Source organism: Panulirus ornatus, chromosome 5, assembly GCF_036320965.1.
Source record: "Panulirus ornatus isolate Po-2019 chromosome 5, ASM3632096v1, whole genome shotgun sequence".
Lineage (NCBI taxonomy): Eukaryota > Metazoa > Arthropoda > Malacostraca > Decapoda > Palinuridae > Panulirus > Panulirus ornatus.
This window is the reverse complement of record NC_092228.1, coordinates 19,011,677-19,038,685: the sequence shown is the minus strand read 5'-3', so window position 1 is coordinate 19,038,685 and position 27,009 is coordinate 19,011,677. Positions and strand designations below refer to the sequence as shown.

At 41.1% G+C, this 27,009-nt stretch overlaps 1 protein-coding gene across 6 annotated transcripts in view; it reads left to right on the top strand.

Moving 5' to 3' along the window:
* Positions 1–27,009, top strand: part of Zir (dedicator of cytokinesis) — a 304,369-nt gene that overhangs the window by 187,346 nt on the left and 90,014 nt on the right. For all 6 annotated transcript variants that reach the window (XM_071661769.1, XM_071661767.1, XM_071661771.1 and 3 more), the window contains 2 exons: positions 3,169–3,362; positions 11,028–11,162. In XM_071661769.1, the coding sequence (XP_071517870.1) occupies positions 3,169–3,362; positions 11,028–11,162 (329 nt within the window). The remainder of the gene's footprint in view (positions 1–3,168; positions 3,363–11,027; positions 11,163–27,009) is intronic.

The window sequence follows — 27,009 nt, the reverse complement described above, 5'->3', positions numbered from 1 at the left end:
GTTGTCTGTAAACTAGAATACTTTTAAGGTTTTCTTGCTGTGTGTATGTTGATCAGTACAGAATATTGAGGTTTGATACGAGGACAGCCACATAGACATTATGAAACTCGCAGCTGTTTAAAAAAGATAGTTGGTCCCTCTCTCCATCCTTTAATCTCATGTTATATCCATTAATGCTTTCTTTCTCAAGCACTTTGCAAAATTTTCTTTTATACATTTCTCTTGAGTTCCTGTAATCTGTTCCTAGACTAAAGAACACAAGTTTTCATCATATGTTGTATATGTCACATCTTTCTCATCACATTTCTAGATTGTCTTCTGAATTCATGTGTAACCTTTCTCTTTGGATGAGGTTCATATTAGGTCATGATTATCATATCTAACAGAATGCAGTCCCCTGGTATTGAACTTAATTTCTTAAACAAATTTCACCCTCTCACAAAGACAGCATCTAATTTCATGTTATATCGCACCACTCTCTTTGTCTGTGGTTTTACTAGTTTTTTTATTTATTGATGATTGTCAGTAAGGCAAGTATAGTGTGAATGTAGCATAGTATACAGCTTGATATTCTTAAACTTTTTGCATGATTTGATCTGCCCTGTTTTTTCATACTTCTGTTTCTGTTAGAAATATGCAGTCACTGGGCTGAACCAGAAATATACTGTAACTGGGCTGAACCTGGGCATTTGAAGCAGTCACAGTAAACCATGGGATATCCTGTGGGGCTTGGCTATGGATGGTAGGCTTTGGTGTCAACAAGTTATACATGAAAGGTAGAAATTAGATTTGTGCAGTGAGGCCTTTGTATGTTCTTGATGCATGTTCAAGTAATTGGGGATATATTTAAAGATATTAGAGGTGGTGTGCAAAGTGAGAGGGTTAGGGAAAATGATTTGGTAAACAGAGAAGAGGTAGTAAAAGCTTTGCGGAAGATGAAAGCCGGCAAGGCAGCAGGTTTGGATGGTATTGCAGTGGAATTTATTAAAAAAGGGGGTGACTGTATTGTTGACTGGTTGGTAAGGTTATTTAATGTATGTATGACTCATGGTGAGGTGCCTGAGGATTGGCGGAATGCGTGCATAGTGCCATTGTACAAAGGCAAAGGGAATAAGAGTGAGTGCTCAAATTAAAGAGGTATGTTTGTTGAGTATTCCTGGTAAATTATGTGGGAGGGTATTGATTGAGAGGGTGAAGGCATGTACAGAGCATCAGATTGGGGAAGAGCAGTGTGGTTTCAGAAGTGGTAGAGGATGCGTGGATCAGGTGTTTGCTTTGAAGAATGTATGTGAGAAATACTTAGAAAAGCAAATGGATTTGTATGTAGCATTTATGGATCTGGAGAAGGCATATGATAGAGTTGATAGAGATGCTCTGTGGAAGGTATTAAGAATATATGGTGTGGGAGGCAAGTTGTTAGAAGCAGTGAAAAGTTTTTATCGAGGATGTAAGGCATGTGTACGTGTAGGAAGAGAGGAAAGTGATTGGTTCTCAGTGAATGTAGGTTTGCGGCAGGGGTGTGTGATGTCTCCATGGTTGTTTAATTTGTTTATGGATGGGGTTGTTAGGGAGGTGAATGCAAGAGTTTTGGAAAGAGGGGCAAGTATGAAGTCTGTTGTGGATGAGAGAGCTTGGGAAGTGAGTCAGTTGTTGTTCGCTGATGATACAGTGCTGGTGGCTAATTCATGTGAGAAACTGCAGAAGCTGGTGACTGAGTTTGGTAAAGTGTGTGAAAGAAGAAAGTTAAGAGTAAATGTGAATAAGAGCAAGGTTATTAGGTACAGTAGGGTTGAGGGTCAAGTCAATTGGGAGGTAAGTTTGAATGGAGAAAAACTGGAGGAAGTAAAGTGTTTTAGATATCTGGGAGTGGATCTGGCAGTGGATGGAACCATGGAAGCGGAAGTGAATCATAGTGTGGGGGAGGGGGCGAAAATCCTGGGGGCCTTGAAGAATGTGTGGAAGTCGAGAACATTATCTCGGAAAGCAAAAATGGGTATGTTTGAAGGAATAGTGGTTCCAACAATGTTGTATGGTTGCGAGGCGTGGGCTATGGATAGAGTTGTGCGCAGGAGGGTGGATGTGCTGGAAATGAGATGTTTGAGGACAATGTGTGGTGTGAGGTGGTTTGATCGAGTAAGTAATGTAAGGGTAAGAGAGATGTGTGGAAATAAAAAGAGCGTGGTTGAGAGAGCAGAAGAGGGTGTTTTGAAATGGTTTGGGCACATGGAGAGAATGAGTGAGGAAAGATTGACCAAGAGGATATATGTGTCGGAGGTGGAGGGAACGAGGAGAAGTGGGAGACCAAATTGGAGGTGGAAAGATGGAGTGAAAAAGATTTTGTGTGATCGGGGCCTGAACATGCAGGAGGGTGAAAGGAGGGCAAGGAATAGAGTGAATTGGATCGATGTGGTATACCGGGGTTGACGTGCTGTCAGTGGATTGAATCAGGGCATGTGAAGCGTCTGGGGTAAACCATGGAAAGTTGTGTGGGGCCTGGATGTGGAAAGGGAGCTGTGGTTTCGGGCATTATTGCGTGGCAGCTAGAGACTGAGTGTGAACGAATGGGGCCTTTGTTGTCTTTTCCTAGCACTACCTTGCACACATGAGGGGGGAGGGGGAAGGTATTCCATGTGTGGCGAGGTGGCGATGGGAGTGAATGGGGGCAGACAATGTGAATTGTGTGCATGGGTATATATGTATGTGTCTGTGTATGTATATATATGTGTACATTGAGATGTATAGGTATGTATATTCGCGTGTGTGGACATGTGTGTGTATACATTGTGTATGGGGGTGGGTTGGGCCATTTCTTTCATCTGTTTCCTTGCGCTACCTCGCAAACGCGGGAGACAGCAACAAAGCAAAATAAATAAATAAATAAATATTAGAGGCACTACTAAATATGTTTTTGATCAAGATTTTGGTAAGATAACTAGTAATTGTTCTTTCTGTAAGTTTCAAACCTTTGTTTTTAAGCAACATGCAGTATAGTAGTATTAAGCATATATATGTAATGTTTCTCCTGTCTTTACTTCAGAATTATTTTGGGAGTATATGTTTAATGATTATTTCAACATTAAAGTTGAGTTTGCGTTTTTGTATTCAACATTAAAAAAATGAGATAGTGTTTTAGTAATTTACATTTGTTATAATCTTCCTTCTAAATAGAACGTAATCCTCCTTCACCATCGGGAACTGGAGAAAAGCTTCGATGGCGTAAAGAATCCTTCCCCTGGCGACACCATCAGCAGGATACTGACCGATCACCACAACATGAGCTTGAACAGGAATCTCAAGTTGAAGGCCATCTGGCAGCTGAAGCTAACATGGTTATTCTTGACACTTTGGAAAATGTTGTTCAGGCAAGTTACATTAGGGTACAGAGCCATAGTTATCATCCCTTAATTTGAGATTTATCATCAGTAGGGGCAAAGATTTTTGATGGTGTAGTAATCCCAACAGGGTTGTATGGATGTGAGTCTTAAGAAATTTTGAAATTGGGTGTTAGAAATGAAATGCCTTAAGTCATTAAGCAGTGCAAGGAGAATTGATAAATTAGTAATGACAGAGTCGGAGGCAGGTGTGGAAGTATATGAAGTCTGATTGAGAGAGCTGACCAGAGTGTGCATATAGAGAGAATGAGTGATGAAAGTTTTTAGAGAATCTTTCAGTCAGGAATTAATGGAACAAGGGAGAGGGGGAGACCTAAAGGAGATGGATGAATTGTGTGAACGTGGCTTTGGGATACTGGATCCCTGGGGATAGGGGAGAAAGAATACTTCCCACGTATTCCCTGCGTGTCGTAGAAGGCGACTAAAAGGGAAGGGAGAGGAGGCTGGTGAGGATATTCCCTCAAAGGCCCAGTCCTCTGCTCTTAACGCTACCTCGCTAATGCGGGAAATGGCAGATAGTATTAAAGAAAGAAAAAAGGCCTGCTGTTGATAAAAGGAATTGGATTAAAGTGGTGTTAGGGGCAGTGTGATGTCCCTAGGCTGAACCAGGGAACATGAACTGGTCATGATCATCTATTGAGTCATCTGTGTGCCTTAGCTGTGCATAGTAAGTACTAGTTCAATTTGCTAAGCATTAGGATAAGTAAGAATGATAGAAATTTTATGAATTGATCTTGAAACAACTTTGCCATCAGTTATTGACTCTTTCTTACCCACCACTTCTGATGTTTCATACTCCAATCAAAAATTCTTTTATGTCTATGTTAGATTTTTTTTTTTTTTTTTTTTTTTTTTTTTTTTTTTCTGTCTCCCACGTTTGCGAGGTAGCGCAAGGAAACAGACGAAAGAAATGGCCCAACCCACCCCCATACACATGTATATACATACGTCCACACACGCAAATATACATACCTACACAGCTTTCCATGGTTTACCCCAGACGCTTCACATGCCCTGATTCAATCCACTGACAGCACGTCAACCCCGGTATACCACATCGCTCCAACTCACTCTATTCCTTGCCCTCCTTTCACCCTCCTGCATGTTCAGGCCCCGATCACACAAAATCTTTTTCACTCCATCTTTCCACCTCCAATTTGGTCTCCCTCTTCTCCTCGTTCCCTCCACCTCCGACACATATATCCTCTTGGTCAATCTTTCCTCACTCATTCTCTCCATGTGACCAAACCATTTCAAAACACCCTCCTCTGCTCTCTCAACCACGCTCTTTTTATTTCCACACATCTCTCTTACCCTTACGTTACTTACTCGATCAAACCACCTCACACCACACATTGTCCTCAAACATCTCATTTCCAGCACATCCATCCTCCTGCGCACAACTCTATCCATAGTCCACGCCTCGCAACCATACAACATTGTTGGAACCACTATTCCTTCAAACATACCCATTTTTGCTTTCCGAGATAATGTTCTCGACTTCCACACATTCTTCAAGGCTCCCAGAATTTTCGCCCCCTCCCCCACCCTATGATCCACTTCCGCTTCCGTGGTTCCATCCGCTGCCAGATCCACTCCCAGATATCTAAAACACTTCACTTCCTCCAGTTTTTCTCCATTCAAACTCACCTCCCAGTTGACTTGACCCTCAACCCTACTGTACCTAATAACCTTGCTCTTATTCACATTAGATATATTGCTGTTTTTTCTGGTACTACTATTCCTCAATATTGCAAATAATTCCATAAAATGTAAGTAGGAGAGATGGCCAGAGAGCGTTATTGGATTACGTGTTAATTGACAGGCGCGCGAAAGAGAGACTTTTGGATGTTAATGTGCTGAGAGGTGCAACTGGAGGGATGTCTGATCATTATCTTGTGGAGGCTAAGGTGAAGATTTGTATGGGTTTTCAGAAAAGAAGAGTGAATGTTGGGGTGAAGAGGGTGGTGAGAGTAAGTGAGCTTGGGAAGGAGACTTGTGTGAGGAAGTACCAGGAGAGACTGAGTACAGAATGGAAAAAGGTGAGAACAATGGAAGTAAGGGGAGTGGGGGAGGAATGGGATGTATTTAGGGAATCAGTGATGGATTGTGCAAAAGATGCTTGTGGCATGAGAAGAGTGGGAGGTGGGTTGATTAGAAAGGGTAGTGAGTGGTGGGATGAAGAAGTAAGGGTATTAGTGAAAGAGAAGAGAGAGGCATTTGGACGATTTTTGCAGGGAAAAAATGAAATTGAGTGGGAGATGTATAAAAGAAAGAGACAGGAGGTCAAGAGAAAGGTGCAAGAGGTGAAAAAAAGGGCAAATGAGAGTTGGGGTGAGAGAGTATCATTAAATTTTAGGGAGAATAAAAAGATGTTCTGGAAGGAGGTAAATAAAGTGCGTAAGACAAGGGAGCAAATGGGAACTTCAGTGAAGGGCGCAAATGGGGAGGTGATAACAAGTAGTGGTGATGTGAGAAGGAGATGGAGTGAGTATTTTGAAGGTTTGTTGAATGTGTTTGATGATAGAGTGGCAGATATAGGGTGTTTTGGTCGAGGTGGTGTGCAAAGTGAGAGGGTTAGGGAAGATGATTTGGTAAACAGAGAAGAGGTAGTAAAAGCTTTGCGGAAGATGAAAGCCGGCAAGGCAGCAGGTTTGGATGGTATTGCAGTGGAGTTTATTAAAAAAGGGGGTGACTGTATTGTTGACTGGTTGGTAAGGTTATTTAATGTATGTATGACTCATGGTGAGGTGCCTGAGGATTGGCGGAATGCGTGCATAGTGCCATTGTACAAAGGCAAAGGGAATAAGAGTGAGTGCTCAAATTACAGAGGTATAAGTTTGTTGAGTATTCCTGGTAAATTATATGGGAGGGTATTGATTGAGAGGGTGAAGGCATGTACAGAGCATCAGATTGGGGAAGAGCAGTGTGGTTTCAGAAGTGGTAGAGGATGTGTGGATCAGGTGTTTGCTTTGAAGAATGTATGTGAGAAATACTTAGAAAAGCAAATGGATTTGTATGTAGCATTTATGGATCTGGAGAAGGCATATGATAGAGTTGATAGAGATGCTCTGTGGAAGGTATTAAGAATATATGGTGTGGGAGGCAAGTTGTTAGAAGCAGTGAAAAGTTTTTATCGAGGATGTAAGGCATGTGTACGTGTAGGAAGAGAGGAAAGTGATTGGTTCTCAGTGAATGTAGGTTTGCGGCAGGGGTGTGTGATGTCTCCATGGTTGTTTAATTTGTTTATGGATGGGGTTGTTAGGGAGGTGAATGGAAGAGTTTTGGAAAGAGGGGCAAGTGTGAAGTCTGTTGGGGATGAGAGAGCTTGGGAAGTGAGTCAGTTGTTGTTCGCTGATGATACAGCGCTGGTGGCTGATTCATGTGAGAAACTGCAGAAGCTGGTGACTGAGTTTGGTAAAGTGTGTGAAAGAAGAAAGTTAAGAGTAAATGTGAATAAGAGCAAGGTTATTAGGTACAGTAGGGTTGAGGGTCAAGTCAATTGGGAGGTGAGTTTGAATGGAGAAAAACTGGAGGAAGTGAAGTGTTTTAGATATCTGGGAGTGGATCTGGCAGCGGATGGAACCATGGAAGCGGAAATGGATCATAGGGTGGGGGAGGGGGCGAAAATTCTGGGAGCCTTGAAGAATGTGTGGAAGTCGAGAACATTATCTCGGAAAGCAAAAATGGGTATGTTTGAAGGAATAGTGGTTCCAACAATGTTTTATGGTTGCGAGGCGTGGGCTATGGATAGAGTTGTGCGCAGGAGGGTGGATGTGCTGGAAATGAGATGTTTGAGGACAATATGTGGTGTGAGGTGGTTTGATCGAGTAAGTAACGTAAGGGTAAGAGAGATGTGTGGAAATAAAAAGAGCATGGTTGAGAGAGCAGAAGAGGGTGTTTTGAAATGGTTTGGTCACATGGAGAGAATGAGTGAGGAAAGATTGACCAAGAGAATATATGTGTCGGAGGTGGAGGGAACGAGGAGAAGAGGGAGACCAAATTGGAGGTGGAAAGATGGAGTGAAAAAGATTTTGTGTGATCGGGGCCTGAACATGCAGGAGGGTGGAAGGAGGGCAAGGAATAGAGTGAATTGGAGCGATGTGGTATACCGGGGTTGACGTGCTGTCAGTGGATTGAATCAAGGCATGTGAAGCATCTGGGGTAAACCATGGAAAGTTGTGTAGGTATGTATATTTGCGTGTGTGGACGTATGTATATACATGTGTTTGGGGGTGGGTTGGGCCATTTCTTTCGTCTGTTTCCTTGCGCTACCTCGCAAACGTGGGAGACAGCGACAAAGCAAAAAGAAAAAAAAAAAATGTATTTTTTCACTTGATATACCTTTGAAATTGATTAACTGGGTACAGGCTTTCCATTTAGGAATTAGGTGATTAATGATTAGATTTGTGGTTAGTTTGTCTATCAGTCTGAATGTTAAGTTAGATACAGCTTGCTCAGTTACTGTTGCAGTTTGGCATTTTTGTTGTTAATGAGTAGTCAGGTAATGTCTTTAAGGAGAAAATTTTTGAGGCACCTAAGTTACATGGTCAAATACCAGCTTGATAATCTAGTTTTTCTTGTCAGAGCAAAAGCTTGTTGTAGAGAGACAGACCTTGAGCCACATAACATCAAGTTTGGGGACTCAAGGTCCTTAAGGCATGCAACAGGTGTGTTGATGTTGGAATTAGCTCAAACACCTTTGAACCAGAATTGTGAGTGGTTAGCGTTCTTGACTGTGATGTGTTCACAGGCCACCCACGGTTGAGTGCATTGGTTGAAATCCTGGTTATGGCAGTCAGTCCACAGCCAACCCAGCCGTTGTGGATGGTATTGCTGTGGAATTTATTGAAAAAGGGATGACTGTGTTGTTGATTGGTTGGTAAGGATATTAAGTGTATGGACCATGGTGAAGTGCCTGAGGATTGGCAGCATGCATGCATAGTACCTTTGTACAAAGGCAAAGGGGATAAAGATGAGTGTTCAAACTACAGAGGCATAATTTTGTTGAGTATCCCTTGGAATATTCCTTGGGGAAGAGCAATATGGTGGAGGATGTGTGGATCAGGCGTTTGCTTGAAGAATGTATATGAGAAATACTTAGAAAAACAAATGGATTTGTATGCAGCATTTATGGATCTGGAGAAAGTCATAGGTGTAGTTGATAGTGTCATAAGACATCTCTTCATATTGAAAAGAGAAACTCTGAAATCACTTGAGGGCAAGAAGAGGCAACCCATATATACATATGATTGCAGTAGTCATGTTACGAGTATGTATATATGCAGTTGCAGAAGTCAAGAGTTTAAAAGCTCGAGGTTTACAGTGTTAAGCATTGACAGAAGCTGGGATCCACACAAAAATGTGAAGCAAGCAAAATCAAAGCATGTAACAGTTTTAATTCTTTCCTTAAACCTTGGGGTGTGGCTGAGAGGTTGAAGAGATTTGTTATTTCTGAACTTAGGAATCTGTTTTAATTTGTAAATCACCCATTATAGCTAAAGCTTTATCGAAGAGTGATATTCCAAATGAGACGGTCATGTTTAGAAATTACTATGCTTTATTGCTATCTGTCTATATGTCTGTATCTCTGATGCCTATTCCAACTAGAATTCCCTCAAGGGGTTGGCCAAGGCAATAGAGTCTCCATAGCTATTGGACTCCTGTGTCACTACTTAGCCTTTAGTGCTTCACCCTTAATGGGTCACTGGCAGAGGGCAACTCTAGTGCAGTGTTTGGAGGCTCCAACCTAATGTTCTAGTGACTTCTACTACTACTTCTTAATGTGTCTACCTAATGCTCCTTCATACTACTTCTACCCAGTGTTTCTACCTGATGCTCCTGCCAAAATGTTTCTACCTAATACTGCTATCTTCTGTTCCCACCATTTTGCCAAAAAGTAGGGCTAGTGCATAGTGCTCACTGCAGGTAAATCTAGTTATGAAGAATGAACTCTGTAAGTTGAGTTGTTGAGTGTTATGTGTAACAAGCAGAGATTGTATGTTTGTGGACAGAAAGCCACGTGTGGGTGAAGCAGAAAGGAAAGTCTGCTACCTGAGTTAAAGCAGTGCAACTTGACAACCCCTGAAGTGCTGGATCACTGCATAACTGTCACTAACCCTCCCAATATCCAGGCAAGTAGCACTGGCAACCCATCTCCCTGGTCATTGGCTGCCTACCAAGTACTACCTGCCATGGTTTATTTCATTTGTTAATGATTTCCTCTCTGAAGGTTAACGAGCCTCTATGCCCCATCAAGTTCCTCATGGATTTTCTTATTTTATAAAAGTTCATATAGAACATTTGTTCATTCATCTAAGGTCTTTGATTCCCTTTGTCAGTAAGGATCATATCCCTTGGGATCAAGATCATGGTACTTCCTGTTTAATCTGGTGTCAGATATCTCCCAGAAGCCTATGATGTAAGAGAAGTGTTTTCCTTGTTTTTTGGAAGAAATTCTTTGTTGGAATAGATTCACAAGAAGGGTCTTTAGCAGTCTTTGAATTCCAATGTTAGATGTCTCTACTAAGTTTCTGTCATCTTCACTGGTGCCGTATTGGGTTGGCTGCCTTTAGAAGGTGATATTCGCAGGTGGGAGCCAGAGTATCATTAAATGTAAGTTTTGTCCTTGGATTTCTTTAATTTTCAGAGTTTTCTTGAAGCCATCCATCCTTCATGTAAGTATGCCTTAAGATGCTCTAACATTTTATCAGTAGGTGAGAATTTTTTTCTAAGATGAAAATCGTTTCTCTTATGAAGGTAAAGCCCTGTGAGGATAAGTTTGATTTCCCTTTCCCTTTGTCTTCTCTTGAGTTTTCAGAAATTACTTGTTATTTGTTGATAGTAATAGTGATCAGTGAATAAGTGAGTGATGGGATTGAACATGCTACCACATAAGCAAAGGTTCTCTCAGGTGTTTATTAGGTTCTGCTTTTGACGGAGGAATAGTTTGTATTTTGAATACCTACATTTCTGAACTAATTCTCTTTGATTAAACAAAAGTGTACTGTAGGATTCAGTGTTATCCATCCTGCCCTCGCTTGAAACACTTGGACTTCTTTCTGTTGTTAGTTTTGGAGGATTTTGATCTGTGATGTGATAGAGAATTGGTCAACAGCTAGTACCCAGTCTTTTGATTTTAGTTTAGTAGTGCAGTAATTTTTTCTTCTGCTCATTGAACCTTTGTCTCATGGGTGATGCATATGTGTGTAAATATCTTATTATGCGTCATACATAGCTGCTCTAACAGCCTTGTTATGTTAGAATTTTAAAGTAAGTCCTTTTTTGGATAAAACCATATTCTGTATTTGTTCATAAATTAATACTTAAATCCATAATCCATCTTGTTAGTTCCTCTTTTGTCTTCCACCTATCCTTTATCTAATTGTAACATCCCTCTAGTTTACTACATATTTATTCATCTCCATTGTCTTCTAACTAGTAAGCATGCAGTGTTCATCTCACTTATCTGTCAGTTTATCGCTTTTCCATTTTTGTGTCTTTCATAGGTTGCATTTTTCTAACACAGCTGGAAGAAGTGTTATAAGTGATAATTTATTTAAAGTTTTTCATAGATAAGAAAAATATAGTTGTGATCAAGGTTAGATGGTTAACCAAAGATTGTTTTTCTTACAGGTTGTAACAATGGCAGACCATTTGCAGGGACTACTTTCTGTTGTGTTTCGAGTGTTGCTTCATGCACTTGCCTCAAACCAATCAACTGCTTCACTTACAAACATGTTTAATACTCAGAGAGCTTTAGTTGCCAAGGTTGGTCATAATAGATTTTTTCTTATGTAACTATGATTAATGATATATGACATTTAGTGTTATGCAATAGGATTAGATTTGAATCACACTTCTTGGGTGAGTATATGAGGTGCTCTTGGTAGGAACTAGACAAGCACCTGAAAATGTGTTTATTATGCCATTATGATATGCAAAATTCCTTCCTTGGAATAAAATGTTGTGACATCTAGATAGGGCATAAATACTATGGATGATTTTTCCAACAAATAGGAGTGCAGTTGTTCCTTATTTCCTTGGTAGACTGGAATGTTGTGACTGATGTTACTAGAGTGAAATCTCCACCTCCCCTGCCACCAACTCCAATGCTTTGGATGTCTTTTTCCCCCATTAAGAATAGGGACCTTTCTCTTGACAAATGAGAGTTGGGGTGAGAGAGTATCATTAAATTTTAGGGAGAATAAAAAGATGTTCTGGAAGGAGGTAAATAAAGTGCGTAAGACAAGGGAGCAAATGGGAACTTCAGTGAAGGGCGCAAATGGGGAGGTGATAACAAGTAGTGGTGATGTGAGAAGGAGATGGAGTGAGTATTTTGAAGGTTTGTTGAATGTGTTTGATGATAGAGTGGCAGATATAGGGTGTTTTGGTCGAGGTGGTGTGCAAAGTGAGAGGGTTAGGGAAAATGATTTGGTAAACAGAGAAGAGGTAGTGAAAGCTTTGCGGAAGATGAAAGCCGGCAAGGCAGCAGGTTTGGATGGTATTGCAGTGGAATTTGTTAAAAAAGGGGGTGACTGTATTGTTGACTGGTTCGTAAGGTTATTTAATGTATGTATGACTCATGGTGAGGTGCCTGAGGATTGGCGGAATGCGTGCATAGTGCCATTGTACAAAGGCAAAGGGGATAAGAGTGAGTGCTCAAATTACAGAGGTATAAGTTTGTTGAGTATTCCTGGTAAATTATATGGGAGGGTATTGATTGAGAGGGTGAAGGCATGTACAGAGCATCAGATTGGGGAAGAGCAGTGTGGTTTCAGAAGTGGTAGAGGATGTGTGGATCAGGTGTTTGCTTTGAAGAATGTATGTGAGAAATACTTAGAAAAGCAAATGGATTTGTATGTAGCATTTATGGATCTGGAGAAGGCATATGATAGAGTTGATAGAGATGCTCTGTGGAAGGTATTAAGAATATATGGTGTAGGAGGAAAGTTGTTAGAAGCAGTGAAAAGTTTTTATCGAGGATGTAAGGCATGTGTACGTGTAGGAAGAGAGGAAAGTGATTGGTTCTCAGTGAATGTAGGTTTGCGGCAGGGGTGTGTGATGTCTCCATGGTTGTTTAATTTGTTTATGGATGGGGTTGTTAGGGAGGTAAATGCAAGAGTTTTGGAAAGAGGGGCAAGTATGAAGTCTGTTGGGGATGAGAGAGCTTGGGAAGTGAGTCAGTTGTTGTTCGCTGATGATACAGCGCTGGTGGCTGATTCATGTGAGAAACTGCAGAAGCTGGTGACTGAGTTTGGTAAATTGTGTGAAAGAAGAAAGTTAAGAGTAAATGTGAATAAGAGCAAGGTTATTAGGTACAGTAGGGTTGAGGGTCAAGTCAATTGGGAGGTGAGTTTGAATGGAGAAAAACTGGAGGAAGTGAAGTGTTTTAGATATCTGGGAGTGGATCTGGCAGCGGATGGAACCATGGAAGCGGAAGTGGATCATAGGGTGGGGGAGGGGGCGAAAATTCTGGGGGCCTTGAAGAATGTGTGGAAGTCGAGAACATTATCTCGGAAAGCAAAAATGGGTATGTTTGAAGGAATAGTGGTTCCAACAATGTTGTATGGTTGCGAGGCGTGGGCTATGGATAGAGTTGTGCGCAGGAGGATGGATGTGCTGGAAATGAGATATTTGAGGACAATGTGTGGTGTGAGGTGGTTTGATCGAGTGAGTAACGTAAGGGTAAGAGAGATGTGTGGAAATAAAAAGAGCATGGTTGAGAGAGCAGAAGAGGGTGTTTTGAAGTGGTTTGGGCACATGGAGAGAATGAGTGAGGAAAGATTGACCAAGAGGATATATGTGTCGGAGGTGGAGGGAACGAGGAGAAGAGGGAGACCAAATTGGAGGTGGAAAGATGGAGTGAAAAAGATTTTGTGTGATCGGGGCCTGAACATGCAGGAGGGTGAAAGGAGGACAAGGAATAGAGTGAATTGGAGCGATGTGGTATACCGGGGTTGACGTGCTGTCAGTGGATTGAATCAAGGCATGTGAAGCGTCTGGGGTAAACCATGGAAAGCTGTGTAGGTATGTATATTTGCGTGTGTGGACGTATGTATATACATGTGTATGGGGGGGGGTTGGGCCATTTCTTTCGTCTGTTTCCTTGCGCTACCTCGCAAACGCGGGAGACAGCGACAAAGTATAATAAAAAAAAAAAAAAGAATAGGGAAGAAAGAATACCTCAATGTAGTCCTTGCATGTTGTAAAACATGACTAAGAAGAACGAATGAGGAGGCAGGGAACCCTCTCCCTCTTGTATTTCAATTTCTAAAAGTTGGAAAAGGAGGAGCCAATTGAGAAGTGCTCCTCTTCCTTGAAGGCTCAGGCTTTAGTGTCTGAGTGTAATTTTTTATATAATTTTTATAATCATACTTCATCGCTGTTTCCTGCATTAGCAAGGTATTGCCAGGAAACAGATGAAGAAAGATCCATCCATCTCTTACACATATATATATTTATTTATTTATTTTGCTTTGTTGCTGTCTCCCGCGCCTGCGAGGTAGCACAAGGAAACAAACGAAAGAAATGGCCCAACCCATCCCCACACACATGCACACACACACACGCCCACACACGCAAACATACACACCCACACACCCCAACGTACACACATATATACACACACAGACACACACATATACACACATGCACACAATTCACAGTCTGCCCCTACTCACCCCCATCGCCACCCCGCCACACACGGAATAACATCCCCCTCCCCCTCATGTGCGCGAGGCAGCGCCAGGAAAGGACAACAAAGGCCCCATTCGCTCACACTCAATCTCCAGCTGGCATGCAATAATGCCCAAAACCACAGCTCCCTTTCCACATCCAGGCCCCACAGAACTTTCCATGGTTTACCCCAGATGCTTCACATGCCCTGATTCAATCCATTGACAGCACTTCGACCCCGGTATAACACATCGGTCCAATTCACTCTATTCCTTGCCCGCCTTTCACCCTCCTGCATGTTCAGGCCCCGATCACTCAAAATATTTTTCACTCCGTCTTTCCACCTCCAATTTGGTCTCCCACTTCTCCTCGTTCCCTCCACCTCCGACACATATATCCTCTTGGTCAATCTTTCCTCACTCATTCTCTCCATGTGCCCAAACCATTTCAAAACACCCTCTTCTGCTCTCTCAACCACGCTCTTTTTATTTCCACACATCTCTCTTACCCTAACATTACTTACTCGATCAAATCACCTCACTCCACATATTGTCCTCAAACATCTCATTTCCAGCACATCCACCATCCTGCGCACAACTCTATCCACAGCCCTCGCCTCGCAACCATACAACATTGTTGGAACCACTATTCCTTCAAACATACCCATTTTTGCTTTCTGTGATAATGCTCTCGACTTCCGCACATTCTTCAAGGCTCCCAGGATTTTCGCCCCCTCCCCCACCCTATGATTTACTTCCACTTCCATGGTTCCATCCGCTGCCAGATCCACTCCCAGATATCTAAAACACTTTACTTCCTCCAGTTTTTCTCCAAACTTACCTCCCAATTGACTTGACCCTCAACCCTACTGTATATATATATTCTTTTCTTTCTTTCAAACTATTCGCCATTTCCCGCGTTAGCGAGGTAGCGTTAAGAACAGAGAACTGGGCCTTTGAGGGAATATCCTCACCTGGCCCCCTTCTCTGTTCCTTCTTTTGGAAAATTAAAGAAATATAAACTTTGCCTGTTTAAGGTTATGTCGAGAGTGAAGAGTCACCTTTGGCAGGGCTGTATCATCGTATGATTACAAAAAAGAGTACAGTCTCATCAAAGAACTTCTCCCTTCAAAGGAATCCTTTGTGTCCTTGCTGCTGCTTATAATGCATCATCCTGTACAAAAAGTTCATCCACTCCACCCTAAAGCACACCTCACCTGTCTGTTCATCCACCCTGTCAAAAGCAAACAAAACAAGAACCAACACAAATAAGGCAGTCGGGACTATCACTGGCTACCTAGCAACGACAAGCATTTAGCACTGGCACAGTGAAACATAAACATTCTAATACAGTTTCACTTCATTAAGCTTAGCATTCATTAACTTACAACATCCCTAAACCACCTCCCACCCAAACCACACGATAACCAACTGTTAGCCCTTTAGTAGAAACAAAAGTTATACATCTAATTCCTACTTAAGCAACTTATTCTCATAGATTCCTACTCTTCCAACAAGTGTGGCACTAACTCTACTTATACGCACATAAATGACGCAACAAACTTTAAACAAGCATACTCTCAACTTGTTCCTAAATCCTACCATGCCAGACACACACCCATGTGAAACTACGCTCCCCAGGCATGTACAAGTGACGCTTTATCATCTGCATTCTGTACACCACATTTCATCAACACAGCACAACAAACACAGATTCAAAATATCACAGGACCTGTCATCCCCAAGATTGTGAAATCACTGAACATTTAGTCCTTAACTTCCTGTATTCACCATACACAAACATACATACATCACCACACTTCTTGACCTGTGGTCCTGCCCAGTGGATGTGACTGGCTTCCTGAGTGCTGCATGAATCCCATAGAAGGGACTCCTTGAGCAGGAAGGTAAGGGGCCAATGGAAAATTTTTCTTCTTAGGCTTGGTCATCTGTTCTTGACGCTACCTTGTCTTGGATAAAATAGCAAAAACTCACAGCTCCTTGTCCACCCCCAGGCCCAACATACTTTTTCATGGTTTACCCTGGAGGTTTAACATGCCCTGGTTAAGTCCACTGACAGCATTTCAACCCCAGTATACCACATTGTTCCAATGCACTCTATCTGATACAAACTTTTCACCCTCCTGCATATTCAGGACCCAATTGCTAAAATCTATGTCACTCCATCCATCAATCTGCAATTTAGTCTCCCCATTCTTGTTCCCTCCTTTTTGACACATATATCCTCTTTTTTGACCTTTCTTCACTCATTCTCTTCATGAGAGGGTTGGTGCTAGCATGGATTGTTGTTTTGCCTCGTTAATTCTTCATATATACAGAATGAATCTTACCATACCTTCCTGCCCCAGAAGTCCTGCAGCACTCGGAGAGCTTGCCACGTCCACCAGTCGGGACCATAGGTCATAAAGTGTTATATTGATATTCATTTCATACATGACTACCCTAGGACCAATTTCCAAGGCTTCTTTTTAAAGTCTCCTGCATCCCACAAGGCTGTGCTACTTCCAGTTGCAGGGAAATGTAGACTCGTTTGGAGTGATAAGTTCTTTAACAAAACTGTGCTCTTATTGGTACAACTTTGTCAAAGGTGACCTTCCACTTGTTAAGTAACCTTAATTACATAGAGTCTGTTAGCACCAATATATATATATATATATATATATATATATATATATATATATATATATATATATATATAGGGATAGGGGAGAAAGAATACTTCCCACGTATTCCCTACATGTTGTAGAAGGCGACCAAAAGGGGAGGGAGCGGGGGGCTGGAAATCCTCCTCTCTCTCTCTCTCTCTCTCTCTTTTTTTTTTTTCCCAAAAGAAGAAACAGAGAAGGGGGCCAGGTGAGGATATTCCCTCAGAGGCCCAGTCCTCTGTTCTTAACGCTACCTTGCTAATGCGGGAAATGGCGAATAGTTTGAAAGAAAAAGAAAAGAAAGAAATATATATATATATATATATATATATATATATATATATATATATATATATATATTTTTTTTTTTTTTTTTTTTTCATACGATTCGCCATTTCCCGCATTTGCGAGGTAGCGTTAAGAACAGAGGACTGGGCCTTAGAGGGAAAATCCTTACCTGGCCCCCTTCTCTGTTCCTTCTTTTGGAAAATTAAAAAAAAACGAGAGGGGAGGATTTCCAGCCACCCGCTCCCTCCGCTTTTAGTCGCCTTCTACGACACGCAGGGAATACGAGGGAAGTATTCTTTCTCCCCTATCCCCAGGGATATATATATATATATATATATATATATATATATATATATATATATATATATATATATATATATATATATATATATATATATATATATTCCCTGGGGATAGGGGAGAAAGAATACTTCCCACGTATTCCCTGCGTGTCGTAGAAGGCGACTAAAAGGGGAGGGAGCGGGGGGCTGGAAATCCTCCCCTCTCAATTTTTTTTTTTTTTTTAATTTTCCAAAAGAAGGAACAGAGAAGGGGGCCAGGTGAGGATATTCCCTCAGTGGCCCAGTTCTCTGTTCTTAACGCTACCTCGCTAACGCGGGAAATGGCGAATAGTTTGAAAAAAAAAAAAAAATATATTCTTTTCTTTCTTTTAAACTATTTGCCATTTCCCGCGTTAGCGAGGTAGCGTTAAGAACAGAGGACTGGGCCTTTTTTGGAATATCCTCACCTGGCCCCCTCTGTTCCTTCTTTTAGAAAAAAAAAAAAAAAAAAAATATATATATATATATATATATATATATATATATATATATATATATATATATATATATATATATATATATATATATATATTTATATATATATATATATGTTATCCCTGGGGATGGGAGAAAGAAAACTTCCCACATATTCCCTGCGTTTCATATATATATATATATATATATATATATATATATATATATATATATATATATATATATATTTTTTTTTTTTTTTTTTTTATACTTTGTCGCTGTCTCCCGCGTTTGCGAGGTAGCGCAAGGAAACAGACGAAAGAAATGGCCCAACCCCCCCCCATACACATGTATATACATACATCCACACACGCAAATATACATACCTACACAGCTTTCCATGGTTTACCCCAGACGCTTCACATGCCTTGATTCAATCCACTGACAGCACGTCAACCCCAGTATACCAAATCGCTCCAATTCACTCTATTCCTTGCCCTCCTTTCACCCTCCTGCATGTTCAGGCCCCGATCACACAAAATCTTTTTCACTCCATCTTTCCACCTCCAATTTGGTCTCCCTCTTCTCCTCGTTCCCTCCACCTCCGACACATATATCCTCTTGGTCAATCTATATATATATATATATATATATATATATATATATATATATATATATATATATATATATATATATTTATTTATATATTTTTGTATATATTTTTATATATTTTTTTTTATATATATTTTATTTATATATTTTTTTTTTTTTTTTTTTTTTTTATACCTCGTCGCTGTCTCCCGCGTTTGCGAGGTAGCGCAAGGAAACAGACGAAAGAAATGGCCCAACCCCCCCCATACACATGTACATACATACGTCCACACACGCAAATATACATACCTACACAGCTTTCCATGGTTTACCCCGGACGCTTCACATGCCTTGATTCAATCCACTGACAGCACGTCAACCCCTGTATACCACATCGCTCCAATTCACTCTATTCCTTGCCCTCCTTTCACCCTCCTGCATGTTCAGGCCCCGATCACACAAAATCCTTTTCACTCCATCTTTCCACCTCCAATTTGGTCTCCCTCTTCTCCTCGTTCCCTCCACCTCCGACACATATATCCTCTTGGTCAATCTTTCCTCACTCATTCTCTCCATGTGCCCAAACCACTTCAAAACACCCTCTTCTGCTCTCTCAACCACGCTCTTTTTATTTCCACACATCTCTCTTACCCTTACGTTACTTACTCGATCAAACCACCTCACACCACACATTGTCCTCAAACATCTCATTTCCAGCACATCCATCCTCCTGCGCACAACTCTATCCATAGCCCACGCCTCGCAACCATACAACATTGTTGGAACCACTATTCCTTCAAACATACCCATTTTTGCTTTCCGGGATAATGTTCTCGACTTCCACACATTTTTCAAGGCTCCCAAAATTTTTGCCCCCTCCCCCACCCTATGATCCACTTCCGCTTCCATGGTTCCATCCGCTGACAGATCCACTCCCAGATATCTAAAACACTTCACTTCCTCCAGTTTTTCTCCATTCAAACTCACCTCCCAATTGACTTGACCCTCAACCCTACTGTAAATAAGGCAGTCGGGATATCACTGGCTACCTAGCAACGACAAAGCATTTAGCACTGGCCAGTGAAACATAAACATTCTAATTACAGTTCACTTCATTAAGCTTAGCATTCATTAACTTACAACATCCCTAAACCACTCCACCCAAACCACACGATAACCAACTGTTAGCCCTTTAGTAGAAACAAAAGTTATACATCTAATTCCTACTTAAGCAACTTATTCTCATAGATTCCTACTCTTCCAACAAGTGTGGCACTAACTCTACTTATACGCACATAAATGACGCAACAAACTTTAAACAAGCATACTCTCAACTTGTTCCTAAATCCTACCATGCCAGACACACACCCATGTGAAACTACGCTCCCCAGGCATGTACAAGTGACGCTTTATCATCTGCATTCTGTACACCACATTTCATCAACACAGCACAACAAACACAGATTCAAAATATCACAGGACCTGTCATCCCCAAGATTGTGAAATCACTGAACATTTAGTCCTTAACTTCCTGTATTCACCATACACAAACATACATACATCACCACACTTCTTGACCTGTGGTCCTGCCCAGTGGATGTGACTGGCTTCCTGAGTGCTGCATGAATCCCATAGAAGGGACTCCTTGAGCAGGAAGGTAAGGGGCCAATGGAAAATTTTTCTTCTTAGGCTTGGTCATCTGTTCTTGACGCTACCTTGTCTTGGATAAAAATAGCAAAAACTCACAGCTCCTTGTCCACCCCCAGGCCCAACATACTTTTTCATGGTTTACCCTGGAGGTTTAACATGCCCTGGTTAAGTCCACTGACAGCATTTCAACCCCAGTATACCACATTGTTCCAATGCACTCTATCTGATACAAACTTTTCACCCTCCTGCATATTCAGGACCCAATTGCTAAAATCTATGTCACTCCATCCATCAATCTGCAATTTAGTCTCCCCATTCTTGTTCCCTCCTTTTTGACACATATATCCTCTTTTTTGACCTTTCTTCACTCATTCTCTTCATGAGAGGGTTGGTGCTAGCATGGATTGTTGTTTTGCCTCGTTAATTCTTCATATATACAGAATGAATCTTACCATACCTTCCTGCCCCAGAAGTCCTGCAGCACTCGGAGAGCTTGCCACGTCCACCAGTCGGGACCATAGGTCATAAAGTGTTATATTGATATTCATTTCATACATGACTACCCTAGGACCAATTTCCAAGGCTTCTTTTTAAAGTCTCCTGCATCCCACAAGGCTGTGCTACTTCCAGTTGCAGGGAAATGTAGACTCGTTTGGAGTGATAAGTTCTTTAACAAAACTGTGCTCTTATTGGTACAACTTTGTCAAAGGTGACCTTCCACTTGTTAAGTAACCTTAATTACATAGAGTCTGTTAGCACCAATATATATATATATATATATATATATATATATATATATATATATATATATATATATAGGGATAGGGGAGAAAGAATACTTCCCACGTATTCCCTACATGTTGTAGAAGGCGACCAAAAGGGGAGGGAGCGGGGGGCTGGAAATCCTCCTCTCTCTCTCTCTCTCTCTCTCTTTTTTTTTTTTCCCAAAAGAAGAAACAGAGAAGGGGGCCAGGTGAGGATATTCCCTCAGAGGCCCAGTCCTCTGTTCTTAACGCTACCTTGCTAATGCGGGAAATGGCGAATAGTTTGAAAGAAAAAGAAAAGAAAGAAATATATATATATATATATATATATATATATATATATATATATATATATATATATATTTTTTTTTTTTTTTTTTTTTTCATACGATTCGCCATTTCCCGCATTTGCGAGGTAGCGTTAAGAACAGAGGACTGGGCCTTAGAGGGAAAATCCTTACCTGGCCCCCTTCTCTGTTCCTTCTTTTGGAAAATTAAAAAAAAACGAGAGGGGAGGATTTCCAGCCACCCGCTCCCTCCGCTTTTAGTCGCCTTCTACGACACGCAGGGAATACGAGGGAAGTATTCTTTCTCCCCTATCCCCAGGGATATATATATATATATATATATATATATATATATATATATATATATATATATATATATATATATATATATATATATATATATATATTCCCTGGGGATAGGGGAGAAAGAATACTTCCCACGTATTCCCTGCGTGTCGTAGAAGGCGACTAAAAGGGGAGGGAGCGGGGGGCTGGAAATCCTCCCCTCTCAATTTTTTTTTTTTTTTTAATTTTCCAAAAGAAGGAACAGAGAAGGGGGCCAGGTGAGGATATTCCCTCAGTGGCCCAGTTCTCTGTTCTTAACGCTACCTCGCTAACGCGGGAAATGGCGAATAGTTTGAAAAAAAAAAAAAAATATATTCTTTTCTTTCTTTTAAACTATTTGCCATTTCCCGCGTTAGCGAGGTAGCGTTAAGAACAGAGGACTGGGCCTTTTTTGGAATATCCTCACCTGGCCCCCTCTGTTCCTTCTTTTAGAAAAAAAAAAAAAAAAAAAATATATATATATATATATATATATATATATATATATATATATATATATATATATATATATATATATATATATATATATATTTATATATATATATATATGTTATCCCTGGGGATGGGAGAAAGAAAACTTCCCACATATTCCCTGCGTTTCATATATATATATATATATATATATATATATATATATATATATATATATATATATATATATATTTTTTTTTTTTTTTTTTTTTATACTTTGTCGCTGTCTCCCGCGTTTGCGAGGTAGCGCAAGGAAACAGACGAAAGAAATGGCCCAACCCCCCCCCATACACATGTATATACATACATCCACACACGCAAATATACATACCTACACAGCTTTCCATGGTTTACCCCAGACGCTTCACATGCCTTGATTCAATCCACTGACAGCACGTCAACCCCAGTATACCAAATCGCTCCAATTCACTCTATTCCTTGCCCTCCTTTCACCCTCCTGCATGTTCAGGCCCCGATCACACAAAATCTTTTTCACTCCATCTTTCCACCTCCAATTTGGTCTCCCTCTTCTCCTCGTTCCCTCCACCTCCGACACATATATCCTCTTGGTCAATCTATATATATATATATATATATATATATATATATATATATATATATATATATATATATATATATATTTATTTATATATTTTTGTATATATTTTTATATATTTTTTTTTATATATATTTTATTTATATATTTTTTTTTTTTTTTTTTTTTTTTATACCTCGTCGCTGTCTCCCGCGTTTGCGAGGTAGCGCAAGGAAACAGACGAAAGAAATGGCCCAACCCCCCCCATACACATGTACATACATACGTCCACACACGCAAATATACATACCTACACAGCTTTCCATGGTTTACCCCGGACGCTTCACATGCCTTGATTCAATCCACTGACAGCACGTCAACCCCTGTATACCACATCGCTCCAATTCACTCTATTCCTTGCCCTCCTTTCACCCTCCTGCATGTTCAGGCCCCGATCACACAAAATCCTTTTCACTCCATCTTTCCACCTCCAATTTGGTCTCCCTCTTCTCCTCGTTCCCTCCACCTCCGACACATATATCCTCTTGGTCAATCTTTCCTCACTCATTCTCTCCATGTGCCCAAACCACTTCAAAACACCCTCTTCTGCTCTCTCAACCACGCTCTTTTTATTTCCACACATCTCTCTTACCCTTACGTTACTTACTCGATCAAACCACCTCACACCACACATTGTCCTCAAACATCTCATTTCCAGCACATCCATCCTCCTGCGCACAACTCTATCCATAGCCCACGCCTCGCAACCATACAACATTGTTGGAACCACTATTCCTTCAAACATACCCATTTTTGCTTTCCGGGATAATGTTCTCGACTTCCACACATTTTTCAAGGCTCCCAAAATTTTTGCCCCCTCCCCCACCCTATGATCCACTTCCGCTTCCATGGTTCCATCCGCTGACAGATCCACTCCCAGATATCTAAAACACTTCACTTCCTCCAGTTTTTCTCCATTCAAACTCACCTCCCAATTGACTTGACCCTCAACCCTACTGTACCTAATAACCTTGCTCTTATTCACATTTACTCTTAACTTTCTTCTTCCACACACTTTACCAAACTCCGTCACCAGCTTCTGCAGTTTCTCACATGAATCCGCCACCAGCGCTGTATCATCAGCGAACAACAACTGACTCACTTCCCAAGCTCTCTCATCCCCAACAGACTTCATACTTGCCCCTCTTTCCAAGACTCTTGCATTTACCTCCCTAACAACCCCATCCATAAACAAATTAAACAACCATGGAGACATCACACACCCCTGCCGCAAACCTACATTCACTGAGAACCAATCACTTTCCTCTCTTCCTACACGTACACATGCCTTACATCCTCGATAAAAACTTTTCACTACTTCTAACAACTTGCCTCCCACACCATATATTCTTAATACCTTCCACAGAGCATCTCTATCAACTCTATCATATGCCTTCTCCAGATCCATAAATGCTACATACAAATCCATTTGCTTTTCTAAGTATTTCTCACATACATTCTTCAAAGCAAACACCTGATCCACACATCCTCTACCACTTCTGAAACCACACTGCTCTTCCCCAATCTGATGCTCTGTACATGCCTTCACCCTCTCAATCAATACCCTCCCATATAATTTACCAGGAATACTCAACAAACTTATACCTCTGTAATTTGAGCACTCACTCTTATCCCCTTTGCCTTTGTACAATGGCACTATGCACGCATTCCGCCAATCCTCAGGTACCTCACCATGAGTCATACATACATTAAATAACCTTACCAACCAGTCAACAATACAGTCACCCCCTTTTTTTATAAATTCCACTGCAATACCATCCAAACCTGCTGCCTTGCCGGCTTTCATCTTCCGCAAAGCTTTTACTACCTCTTCTCTGTTTACCAAATCATTTTCCCTAACCCTCGCACTTTGCACACCACCTCGACCAAAACACCCTATATCTGCCACTCTGTCATCAGACACATTCAACAAACCTTCAAAATACTCATTCCATCTCCTTCTCACATCACCACTACTTGTTATCACCTCCCCATTTACGCCCTTCACTGAAGTTCCCATTGTCTTACGCACCCTATTTACCTCCTTCCAGAACATCTTTTTATTCTCCCTAAAATTTACTGATAGTCTCTCACCCCAACTCTCATTTGCCCTTTTTTTCACCTCTTGCACCTTTCTCTTGACCTCTTGTCTCTTTCTTTTATACTTCTCCCACTCAATTGCATTTTTTCCCTGCAAAAATCGTCCAAATGCCTCCCTCTTCTCTTTCACTAATACTCTTACTTCTTCATCCCACCACTCACTACCCTTTCTAAACAGCCCACCTCCCACTCTTCTCATGCCACAAGCATCTTTTGCGCAATCCATCACTGATTCCCTAAATACATCCCATTCCTCCCCCACTCCCCTTACTTCCATTGTTCTCACCTTTTTCCATTCTGTACACATATATACACATTCTGTATATATATATATATATATATATATATATATATATATATATATATATATATTTTTATTTATATATTTATTTTGCTTTGCTGCTGTCTCCCGCATTAGCGAGGTAGCGCAAGGAAACAGACGAAAGAATGGCCCAACCCACCCACATACACATGTATATACATACATGTCCACACACGCAAATATACATACCTATACATCTCAATGTATACATATATATACACACACAGACATATACATATATACACATGTACATAATTCATACTGTCTGCCTTTATTCATTCCCATCGCCACCCCACCACGCATGAAATAACAACCCCCTCCCTCCTCATGTGTGTGAGGTAGCGCTAGGAAAAGACAACAAAGGCCCCATTCGTTCACACTCAGTCTCTAGCTGTCATGTAATAATGCACTGAAACCACTGTTCCCTTTCCACATCCAGGCCCCACAGAAATTTCCATGGTTTACCCCAAACGCTTCACATTCCCTGGTTCAATCCATTGACAGCACGTCGACCCCGGTATACCACATCGTTCCAATTCACGCTATTCCTTGCACGCCTTTCACCCTCCTGCATGTTCAGGCCCCGATCACTCAAAATTTATATATATATATATATATATAGAGAGAGAGAGAGAGAGAGAGAGAGAGAGAGAGAGAGAGAGAGAGAGAGAGAATGAGTGAGGAAATCTTTTTCCCTCCATCTTTCCACCTCCAAGTTGGTCTCCCACTTCTCCTCGTTCCCTCCACCTCCGACACATATATCCTCTTGGACAATCTTTCCTCACTCATTCTCTCCATGTGCCCAAACCATTTCAAAACACCCTCTTCTGCTCTCTCAACCACGCTCTTTTTATTTCCACAAATCTCTCTTACCCTTACATTACTTACTCGATCAAACCACCTCACACCACACATTGTCCTCAAACATCTCATTTCCAGCACATCCACCCTCCTGCGCACAACTCTATCCATAGCCCACGCCTCGCAACCATACAACATTGTTGGAACCACTATTCCTTCAAACATACCCATTTTTGCTTTCCGAGATAATGTTCTCGACTTCCACACATTCTTCAAGGCTCCCAGGATTTTCGCCCCCTCCCCCACCCTATTATTCATATATTTTTTATTTTTTTTTTTTTGCTTTGTCGCTGTCTCCCGCGTTTGCGAGGTAGCGCGAGGAAACAGACGAAAGAAATGGCCCAACCCACCCCCATACACATGCCTTGATTCAATCCACTGACAGCACGTCAACCCCGGTATACCACATCGCTCCAATTCACTCTATTCTTTGCCCTCCTTTCACCCTCCTGCATGTTCAGGCCCCGATCACACAAAATCTTTTTCACTCCATCTTTCCACCTCCAATTTGGTCTCCCTCTTCTCCTCGTTCCCTCCACCTCCGACACATATATCCTCTTGGTCAATCTTTCCTCACTCATTCTCTCCATGTGACCAAACCATTTCAAAACACCCTCTTCTGCTCTCTCAACCACGCTCATTTTATTTCCACACCTCTCTCTTACCCTTACATTACTTACTCGATCAAACCACCTCACACCACACATTGTCCTCAAACATCTCATTTCCAGCACATCCATCCTCCTGCGCACAACTCTATCCATAGTCCACGCCTCGCAACCATACAACATTGTTGGAACCACTATTCCTTCAAACATACCCATTTTTGCTTTCCGAGATAATGTTCTCGACTTCCACACATTCTTCAAGGCTCCCAGAATTTTCGCCCCCTCCCCCACCCTATGATCCACTTCCGCTTCCATGGTTCCATCCGCTGCCAGATCCACTCCCAGATATCTAAAACACTTCACTTCCTCCAGTTTTTCTCCATTCAAACTCACCTCCCAATTGAATTGACCCTCAACCCTACTGTACCTAATAACCTTGCTCTTATTCACATTTACTCTTAACTTTCTTCTTTCACACACTTTACCAAACTCAGTCACCAGCTTCTGCATATATATATATATATATATATATATATATATATATATATATATATATATATATACCTCTGTAATTTGAGCACTCACTCTTATCCCCTTTGCCTTTGTACAATGGCACTATGCACGCATTCCGCCAATCC